Here is a 10,892-nt window from a genome sequence, read left to right as displayed (position 1 = left end):
TACACTCCTACAATCCCATTATATGGTAGATCTTGAGTCGTTTTGGATATAGTGACTGCAAGCCTGCTCCCACTCCTTATTATTCTAGTGTAACATTGCAGAAGAACGAAGGATCGCAAGGGATCAGTTGAGATATTCTCAAACTATTGGCTCGCTAATGTATTTAGCTAGCACTAGAGCCTAGCATCTGATTTGCTGTGAGCATAGGTTTGTTTAAAATCCGGGAGATGAATATTGCCTTGCTCTTGAGAGAGTGATGGGATTCATTATGTTGGATATCCAAAGGTATTGGTGGGCTTTAGTGACTCAAATTGGGTATCTTATGTTGATGAGATAAAAATCACAAGTAGATATATGTTCACACTTGGAGGTGGCGCTATTTTTTGAAAGTCTTTGCAAGTAGACCATGTTAATGAGATCAACTATGGAAGCAGAACTCACAGCTTGGATACCGCGGCAATTATGGTCGAGTGGCTTCATGAGCTTTTGATAAATTTGCCGGTGGTTAAAAAATTGATACTAACCATCCTAATAAACTATGATAATCAAAATGTGATTAATAGTTCATGAGATAACATGAGGTTATCAAGGTATGTGAAAAGGCGGTTGAAATCTTTTAAAATAAAAAAAGAAGCTTGACGTAATAGCATTGGACTATGTCCAGACTGTAAAAAATCTAGCATAAAGGTATTTCACGAAATGTGATTGTCTGTGGCGTTGAGGGATGTGGAATTGAGACCCACTGAGTTATGTAATAGTTGCCAACTTCATTTCGGACTGGGCTAAGGGCGCCGAGCGTAGGCTATATTGTTTTCTCAGCGCATTACCTTGCTGGACTATTTTTCCGATCCATCATGACCCATCTCGGACTAATACTAAGTTGCACCTGCACGGTAACTTGATAAAATGAACACGAGAAGAAAATAATGCATAATAGTGACTTCACACCTTCAAGCAGCTAACTCCACACCACCACCGTTGCACCAACCCAACGATTGTGACTTCATTAACATTGTTTTCTATCTATCACAATGACCACTACCTAGATAGATGAATACACAACACTAATATCTTGATAAAAATGAAACAATAATTTAGTGTCATGAATAAATTAGTTTATAAAGTGAATATGACAGCTCGAGCGAATTATTCTCCACATAAAATAAAGGCATTCATAGCGGGAATATCACAAACAAAACAATCCATAGAAGTTAATAAAACAGCTTTACATGCAAACAATACACATCACAAACAAATTATTTTTATAGATGAATAATTATATACACACGACGAACAAGTAAATATTAAAAAAGATGCAGATGCTGGTACAAACATTGTGAAACATGTAGGTAGAAAAGAATTTAATAAGAAAAGAGAGAGTAAAAGAAAATAAAATAAAAAAGGAAAAGTGAATAAAAGGAAAATAAAATGAGAAAGAATGAAAGAAAATGTTGGAAAGGAGTAAAAGAAAGAAAAAGAAAAAACAACCAATCGTGGGCGCAACCTCCCACGCAGTTAGCCGAAAAGCAGCTAATGGGTCGAATCCAACTCCATCTTTTGCGCGCGTCTCCCTATTCACATGGGCCGGTATTAAGTTGCTAACACCGGACCTCGGTTCTGCTGCGCATTTCCTGCACTTGTTCTGTTGCACGCGCCCAGCTCATTTACGGTGCTTGGGGAACAAGCAAGTTGCCCTATCTTTCCCTTGTTCTACTTTTAGAGTCTCTTTGGCAGAGCTTCTTGATGAGTTTCAAAAAAAGCTTCATATGAAGCTGTGCTAAAAGGTATTTTTCTAGCATCCTAATTTAATCTATGAAGTACCTGGTGAAACTGATTTCAGCTTACCCTAAAGAGAAGCCAGAAATCTTAGGTTTGCCCAACTTCTCCCGCAGGCCCACATTTTGTAAAACGATTTTGAAAACAGTTTCAGCTTAATCAGAGAAGTTGCTTCAGGAACCGTTTTAGAGAAGTTGAAGCTATGCCAGACAAAACCTTAGTTTTTACCCATCGGAACGTTCGGGCCTTGGTCATCTACTCGTCTTCTCTTGACCGGCCTCAAGAACAACCAGGGGTGGTATAAGATCTTTATTTTTAATTCTTAGCCTAGATAATCTAAGGGCTGGATCCTAAAAGACTGAACTCTAATCTTATTCGATTTTAAGTTAAAAATATTAAAGACCAAGTTAGATTGTAAAGAGAATACTAGAACCATAATCCATTACCACGCTTAAAAATAAGTATTGCCTTCCGTGTCACACGACTGCTACTCAAACGATATTGTTTTACCGTAAATCCTTAATCATATAGACCGTCGTTTCAAAAAAAGGTGGGTATCTTTGAACGGAGAAATGCCAAACACAGGAATAGGGGGAAAAATGGTAAAAAAAAATATGTAGGAAGTGGAAAATAGAGCATTTGAAACCACAGGAAACATATTTAAAACAGGTGTTTGGAACGGAGGAACTAAACCAACGGTAATTTACTGCACCAATGAAATTAAAAAAACTATAAGCCCGCCAATCAGACACACCACCAATGCAACCATCCAACTACCATCACAGTTCCGGTTCTTATCCTTTCGTGCTGATGCCGGCAGCAATACGTTTCCTCGCCGTTCTCTTCGCTATTGAATCAGTTCCTTTGCAATTCCTCCAAAGTTCCTTTGAACCAAACAGGGCCAAGAAAAGAAAAACTATATAGACTGCTACACCATCAAGAGAAAACATCATCCAGAGATTAACCGACCCTTTGTGTCAAAACTGCAGAATCTATACCACTCGCTATCTTTCCAGTTTTCCATACACACAATTGGGGAAAAAGGAAATTCAAAGGTAAAAAAAGGGAAATGAATATTCGAGGGCAGCACAGTAAAAACCTCGAGCTACATTATTCTGTTTTTCGGGGAATACAAATCACGGGCCATTGTATCGCTGTATTGAATACCTGCTTACTTCTTTCTCATGTCTATAACCGAAACATCACTCCGTCATTACACCCGGAGAAGAGTTTGTACTCCTTGATGTTCGTCTCCTCCCTTGAGCATGGCTGGGCCTGAGCTATCGGCGGCGGCAGTCTTGACGGCGCCAATGCTCCCCCAACCTGCTCTTCTTTGGACGCTGCCGGTGCGGGAGGGGCGATCAGCAGGTTGAACTGGAACAAGGAGAACGGCATGCTGTCATCATCTTTCTGTTTCTGCTTGGTGGCGTTGTCTTCTGCACAGCCGTTCTCGGCCACCAGCACTGCCTGGTTTAATTTAGGAAGGAGAGGATGGCTCTCCTGCCTCTCTTGATTCATCACCACCGGCACTCCACTTCTACATTGCGGGGTCGGTGGTGGCACTGGCACTGGCACGGCATGGAAGCTCACAGGAGTCTTGTGAACTGGTGGTGAAGGCAGAAAACCAAACTCAGGGCCCAAGTATGGATAAATGTTATTGCTGTACTGCATTGGGAAGTCCACACATTGGTTCCCGGGGACTCCATATCCGACAGGGGCCACAGGGCCAGGGAAGAAGTGACCAGGCTGAGGATATGACAAGTACCCATTTGTTGGAACTGGCAGGGGGTGATCGTGGAACCCCATGAATGGTGCCGAGTACGGTGGTGCATGGGCCTTCTGATGGTGCAACATCTGGTCCTGGAAAGGGCCAACCCTGAACCCAAACTGGTTGCCATCAGGAGGATGCAGGCCTTTAGGTTGGTACTCCCTGAAACCATTTCCTGCACACATCTCAAGCAATGAACGGGAAGAAGCACTCTTCACTGGTGGATCGCCTGGGCTGCTATTGTTCCTGTCTGAAGAATCTTCTGAATCAGATGTTGATGAAGACTCTGCATTCTGAGCACTCAGCGAGGTCATGCTGCTCATGCTGCTGTCTCTGTCTCCCTCACTTAGACATGAGGAGCTGTCCGAACTGGTTAAGTTTGCTGTCCTACCAGTGTCCTTTGTCAAGCAGCTATCTGGCTTATCCATGACATGAGGTCCATCATTACAAGCAGACTGACTCTTCTCACCTCTGCATGGCTGATCTGTGCCTGACTTGCAAACTACCTCAGATCTCTCAGAACAAACCTCAGCAAGTGGTTCACACACTTTCTCAAGCTTTTCACATTCACTGATATCCTTTGAGCATTCCACTTGATCTGACCGATCAGCATCATCCGCAACCTCAGTAGTATTACTTTCATTCCCCAAGCTGGCCTTCTTTCTTGCATCCATTGGCTCCCATACTTGCTTTGGCCCTGCACTCTTGGTTGGTGCACCACCAACACGGCCTCCTTTAGGCACTATAAAGCTATCCAATGGATAGCACCTGCGGTACTGCAACCTGGGCTTCTCAACTGTTTTCCTGGCCATCTTCATATCTCTGCTTGGTCTAGCTGTATTCGAAAAGTATCTGTACTCTTCCTGATGGCCACAACTGCAGGGATTGTATCTATCCCTAGTTCTATTATTTGCACTAAATACAGTGTTGTAGCCTCTAGTGTTATTCCTTATCCTCTCCCTAGAATGCTGCGGAATATCTCCAGAGTCATCTTGGCAATCTTCATACCAATAACTGGCATCTTGTTCTTGAGGGAAGTCTCTTCTATATCTCAGGTTTCTTCTTGATGATATAGACTCCTCACATGAGAATGAGCCATCATAACCTATCGTTGCATTGCATTCATGCTCATTGCTCCGTTCATCACTGTCCCTGCTTGAAGCCTGATCAACAGAGGAATCAGGAGAGGAGTGCTCCCTGGCCACAGCATTATCTTCTTCTTCACTATCTGAATATCTCAAGTCCAGAATATTTAGTGCCTCGTTACTCGGTGCTGCTCGGTTGCTCAGAGATGATGGTGAAGTATCATCTGAAACTTTTGACTGAACCACTATTTTTTCCCTATCTCTGTCCTTCCCTTTCAACCTTTCTTTTCTTCTGTTCTTCTTTTCCCTCTCTTTTGTCCTCCTCCTCTCCCTGCGCTCTTCTTCCTCACGCTTTTCTTTCTCCTCTTCCTCGAGAAGTTTGGTCTGCAAGAGTAACCCAATGTTAGCATACATCATGAAAGGCGAAGAAAATAAATTCACATCAATGTTGCACCTTCTACAACTATGGCAATTTGTGTACACGTCTTTTGTATGTGTCTGCTTTGCTCACTTGTCATCATATTTCCTATTTGTGTGTATAACACTGGAATTTGTGTGTGCACCACTAGCCAGTGTTATACACACAACCTTAAATGGCATACACACATATTCAAATTGCATATACACAAATAACAACTTCGGGATGGCAGGTACATGAGCTAAACAGGAAACTCCCAGTGGCACATAAACAAAAAAATTATCCTTACATCTGCTATCACATATAAAAATACCTGTTTTTCCAAAGTAATTATTTCTTTGCAAGCAACATGAACTCGTTCTTCCAACAGTTTTAGTGCAAGGGACACAAAAACACTATGTGCATTCTGCCGTGCCGTGCCTTCTCTGAAAGCCTTCTCGACCTGCAATCAACACCAACAATTGGTAAGAGATTAGTGTTTTGGACAAGTTGGTCTAATTATCTCAAAGCACAGACCAGTTAGCACAATTGTTCTGCCCATAATGCTGACCATATAATCTTTGGTACAATTAATAAACCTCAAGTATGCTGATAAGTGGCAAAAGATTCACAAAGAATAGTTTTAATGCTTAAAACAATTATATTGTCTCAATTGTTCTGGTTACTTAAAAAAAAGCTATAAATTCTACTTATAGAATGAATGACATCAACAAAAGAGATATTTATGTTCTATGCAAAGAATTCCTTATTTCAAGAGGTTGATATATAAAAGGAGAAGACATTTCAGGTAATGCTGTGACATTTAGAAAGCATAGATAAACTTTTGCTCTTCGTACAACCAATAACAATTAAGTGCTTTTATTTTCTCAATAGATGGTTTGTTACTATGTATCCAGTGCCATACACTACCTGTTCTTTGAAGATCACTGCAGCAGCATCCAGGAGAAATTCTCTTGCAAGTTCAGGGCTCTTGGCATGCTTCTGTGGATGAGCAACATCACCATCAGGGTCATTGCTGTCTCTATCCATTGCATCATCTTCCTGCTCATGCGTACGTCATTGGATCAGACTATATGACTTCCAAGAACCATGCATGTTCAAGTTCTGAATAACAATTATTCTGATCATGTTTGATGTTAATGATTTAAAATAGGAGCCACTTACATCCTCTTCCTCTGCTTCTTCAGCATGCTCAAAGAAACTTCTAATACTTTCACCTTTGGTAATTGTCACAAATCCATCCCCCACAATCAGTCTGCGGTGAACACATGATTGACCCTTCAAGGCATGAGCCTTCACACATAATTCTGAACAACGCCCATCCGGTCTGCATGCTTTCAGTGTAATAAAATAATCTTCAAACTGATCAAGATCAAGGCCTTTTCTGTGGACTTGCCCATTCATCCCCACATCTTCAAAGTTTAGAATATCCGATTTTCCTTCATCTGTTCCAATAGCCAACTCAAAACGACTGTAAATTTCACCTTGCTCCAAAAAGGATTGGTGCCAGTCAACAAGAACAGCATCTTCAAACACCTGCAAATATACAAAGGAAATTGTTAACAAGCCAACTAGGCAAGCCCTGTCACATTACTACACACTGAAAATGTGAATGCAAGACCCTTGAACCCATATTTGCTAGAGTTTTTCTCTGTATGGTTTTACCAACACAAAGAGTGTGCCCAAAGAAACAAAAAGAGTGATAAAAACAACCACGAAATTGCAGATATGAAGGATGTTAAGGATTGCCATTCTGACCTCACACTTAAATGCTGTATCTGCAACACAAAACCAACTAGTGCAACGAGGTTCCTTTCGCATGCGCTTTAATTCCTTGAGCTCTTTGAATTCGCGAATAACATTCCTTCTGCAGTCTCGGCAAAATCTCTTGCTGTCAAACCTGCACCGAAATTTCATCCAAAAGGTTAGTAAATTATTATATATTGACTACAAACATATTCATAATTCAGAACATCTCATCAAAATGTTGCATTGAATAATAAAGGTAAAACCATGGTACTGTTATTGCTGATCAGCTGATGACATTACAGATAGTAGGGTTTGTAGATATTTAACTACCAGGCACAATATTGCAAAGCATTAAAACATTAGAATGAGTACAAGCTTGAACAAGAAATGAAAAGCTTAAAACATAGCTTTAGTTGCATGTTCTATCTGTGCAGCATTATAATAAATAAAAAGAGGGACCTATGTTAAACACGGACCAATTTGTAATAGCATTTAGCCAAGTTATAATGCATTTACACAACCAGTAAAAATTTTATGGCATTTCATATACCTTTCAAAAAATATTTCAATCAGTATCAAGAAGCAAATCAACTCATCTTACAGAAAAAAATGTATGCAATGCCTATAACAATATACATTTAAAAGTAGTTCTTATCAATATCAAGAAGCAAATAAACTCAAATAACAAAACTATATGATTATCCCATTCTTGTTCACGATAGCACATCCCTTGTCAGTAACATCACTGTATTTCAGTTAAAAAAAGTATAAAACGAAAACACCTTTTATACTCACCTATGCATAAGTCTTTCAATGAAGTCCTCTTCCTTCATCCTTAAAAGAGATGATCTAGTTTCTTCACCCAGTGCCGACCAAAAATCCACCAGAGTATCACAAGAAAGGCGCGCAGTGTGCAAAGCACATGTGTCTCGTGTTCCATGCCCCCTGCCATAGTTAGGTATCACTGGGCTAATCCATCCTCTGCCACCGCCACCACATGCATCAGGGTAAAGCATTTCACGTTCACGTTCCCTTGCACGTGCACTGTCAAATACCTAGTCAACACAATGTGGAGTGCATTAGATTAAGAACAACATCAGAGAAGGAATGCCACAACAGACAACCGGAGGACAAATGAAAATATCAGAGGAAAAGTTCATAGACCAGATGAAAAAAAACTAAGGTTACTGTTTCATGCTTACATTTTGGACCACATGAAGAGATTTTGCATTTATGAAGCAATCAAGAAGAGTTAAGATGCCATCCTTTGTTGTTGAAAGGCCTCCCCAAGGATGAACTGAGGGGTCCTGAACTTCTTCTGCTTCAACTTCCTGAAACCTTGGCTCACACGAACCTTCTTGATGCAGTGACTTCCCATACATGACTATTTGTGTAAAACTTTCCAAAAGCAGCCCATTGCACCTTGAACAGTACAAGTTCTTGCGAGCATGCTCGATGAGTGTCTGTTTATCAAGTCTGAGCAGCTCATGTCGTGCACGAGGTGACAGGGCACTCCAAAACTGGAACAATTTGAATCCACAGGATTAAGAGATCAGTTACATTATTCAACTTAAGATGACATAGCTCTATAGCATACATTAAAAAAAAGAACATAAATGCACATCTCAGGGCTCAATAAAGAAGACAGTGCATTCAACAAGTCAATTGCAACTAGTGAGCACATAAATGTACAGTACCATACCAACCATTAACTCTGTTTGAGATAACACAAAAGCAGTGTAGTGTATCGAACCCCAAGTAGACAGAACTTCACAGAGAAATGTTTTGCATTAACATCTCCACTAAATCTTTATAGCCCATTTACCAGCTCAGGGCCACTAGAACATTTCTAAATCAGGAATCTACATTGCCTGGATCAGTACGCAACCTTCCATTACTACTCAACGCATACTAGGAATGACACAGTTTCATAAATATGATTCCATCTGAAATAAAATGATCGTAGGCTAACCTAACAGCGCATATATTGAAATGGACACACATAAAACGCGTAGGTACAGTCAAATAGTGAGCAGCTAGAGACAAGCGCACGGCTAAGACATAGGTTGCAATGATTCCCTCGTCCATATTGCCCTAGCCAAACAACAACAATAGCTTTTAAGAATCCAGATTGTTGGCATCACAAGTATGGCCAGCTAGCACAGCAGTGTCGTCACTAGTAAGGCAGTAATGCCATGAATGTATTCTTCATCCATGTGCCTAAATCTGACGAACCAATCATACACTTAAGCGAAGCAGTTGGTTGCTCAGCCAGGACACAGTGATTACTCTCCAAAGTTTGGTTTGTCGTCATTGCTGCTCGTCGGTTAGCAGCAGCAGCAACACCAATAGTAACCGCTTCAATCCAGCGCATTCTTCATACCTTCTGTTTGTCTGCCAGCGAGATAAGCCAATAGGCTCCATCAGCAAAGCAGTTAGCTTCTCCAGACAGCCCCAAGATCGTTCTTCAAAATTCAGGCCGTTCCCACTTCTCCGGACAGTTAGCTCGGCAGCAACGGCGTCGGAAACAGCTTCAATAACTCAATCCGACACATCCGGCCATTGGAATGCGACAAACCAATCAAATTCTTCAGTCAAGCGCTTGTCTGCTCCAGCCCCCATGCAACATCCAGCAGCACCGCCTGGAGTCCATGCCAGCTGAGAAGCTGGAGCAATCCAATCTAATAAAATCCTCCCACAGGTGAGCAGCAAAGTCAAATCAAAACCTACAGACTAAAGCAGCGCTCCCAGGAAGCGCCACCCTCGGACGCGACGGCGAGCGCCGCGGATCGTCGGAGCATGGACCGGGCGCGCAGGAGGCGTCAAACATGGGGAGCAGGGTGGGCGCCTCAGATCCGCGGCGCCGACTCGGGGCAGGGTCAGCGAGCGGGCAGATCCGATCGGGGCGAGCCCAGGAGGGGCGGTACCTTGTGTAGGCGGTCGAAGGTGATCTCGTCGCGGCGGCGGGACCAGATCGCCGCCGCCGCCGCCGACGGCGCCGCCTCAGCAACCATGACGTGGGTGCTCGGGCGGTCGCCGGAGGTGGCCGTCGTGGTCGCTCAGCGGCGGGCGGCAGCGGAGTCCGATTCGGCGGCCATCGAGCAGGGCTGAGCTGGGAAGGGGGAGGGATCTGAGATGGGGGGAGGAGGGTTTGATAGAAAAATTGGCGACGGAGGGGGAGGATTTCTCTGGTGAGGTGGAGGCGATGATGAGATGAGGTCAGGCGGGGGTATGGTGTGGCCTGCTGCGACCGGGGTGAAAAAAAACGCAAACAAACTCCGAAATATTTTCTCTTATAAATCGAAAAAGAAAAGGGGAGAGAGACGACGATAATGATGACAGGGAAGGGTGTTTTTTTCCTTCTCTTTTCTTTTCTTTCGACGTTAAAAAACGCTAGGATTTTGCCAAGCTCAACCCGTTGTTTTACGTCATACTTTCCATTTTTCCATTTATTACTTGTTTCTTAGAGAAGAAATCTAATATTAGAAATCATTAACACATTCCTTGAGGAAAATGTTGTTGATACAAGGCATATTAATATGTGTTTGGATGGTGGGTCGAAGTGGATCATGACGGGTTCGACCCATATCGACCCGCGTTTGGTAGCAATGTTACGTGGGTTGGAATGGACTCAGATACAAATATTCCTCCAAAGACGCAGGTTGATCTCGTCCCTCTGAAAAGAGGGGATCATTCCGACCCACTTTGTCCCCCTTCGACGGGGTGTTCCCTCCGTGAGCAAGCGATTGAGACATGAGGCGGTATATGACAGGGAGGCGCAGGATGGTGGCCGGCGGTAGTGCAGAGGTGGGCGAGCCGCGGGGTGGGCTGGCGGTCGCATGGTGTGGGGGCACGCGTGCGAGCGGCGAGCGACCGCGTGGCATGGAGGCGGCCAAGCCGTGTGCGGCCGCGCGACGGGGGCAGGGCGAGCCACAGGGCGGTGCGGCGAGAGCTTGTCGGCGCGGGCGGGCGAGCTGCAGGGCGGCGCGGCGCGGCGCGGCGAGAGCTCGCAGGCGCGGGCGGGCGAGGCGCAGGGCGGCGCGGCGCGGCGAGGCGAGAGCTCACCGTCGCGGGCCCGCTTAGGGGCATGCCGCGC

The 10,892-nt window shown here is 43.7% G+C and overlaps 1 protein-coding gene across 2 annotated transcripts; it reads right to left on the bottom strand.

Moving 5' to 3' along the window:
* Nucleotides 1-2,680: 2,680 nt before the first annotated feature.
* LOC112874380 lies at nt 2,681-10,046 on the bottom strand. 2 transcript variants are annotated; one of them, XM_025937668.1, is made up of 8 exons: nt 9,724-10,046; nt 7,999-8,316; nt 7,592-7,851; nt 6,806-6,947; nt 6,212-6,583; nt 5,957-6,088; nt 5,361-5,489; nt 2,681-5,013 (listed from the first exon to the last, which is right to left on the bottom strand). In XM_025937668.1, exons 1-8 carry the CDS (start codon nt 9,808-9,810, stop codon nt 2,965-2,967), a joined length of 3,489 nt encoding a protein of 1,162 aa, XP_025793453.1. In that variant the 5' UTR covers nt 9,811-10,046; the 3' UTR covers nt 2,681-2,964. The 2 variants fall into 2 exon arrangements, with proteins under 2 accessions (XP_025793453.1, XP_025793454.1); XM_025937669.1 differs by lacking the exon at nt 9,724-10,046 and adding an exon at nt 9,180-9,660.
* Between the last annotated feature and the right edge of the window lie 846 nt (nt 10,047-10,892).

The sequence above is a fragment of the Panicum hallii genome, chromosome 9 (assembly GCF_002211085.1).
Source record: "Panicum hallii strain FIL2 chromosome 9, PHallii_v3.1, whole genome shotgun sequence".
In the NCBI taxonomy this organism is placed as follows: Eukaryota; Viridiplantae; Streptophyta; class Magnoliopsida; order Poales; family Poaceae; genus Panicum; species Panicum hallii.
The sequence above is the reverse complement of the archived record's forward strand: the minus strand, read 5'-3'. Positions and strand labels throughout refer to the sequence as shown.

Coding starts and splice junctions, on each gene's coding strand:
- LOC112874380 (XM_025937668.1), bottom strand. CDS start 9,810: ATGGTTGCTGAGGCGGCGCCGTCGGCGGCGGCGGCGGCGATCTGGTCC. Junction 6,584..6,805: donor ATACAGCATTTAAGTGTGAG/GTCAGAATGGCA, acceptor GTATATTTGCAG/GTGTTTGAAGATGCTGTTCT. Junction 5,490..5,956: donor CAGTGATCTTCAAAGAACAG/GTAGTGTATGGC, acceptor TGTTGATTGCAG/GTCGAGAAGGCTTTCAGAGA.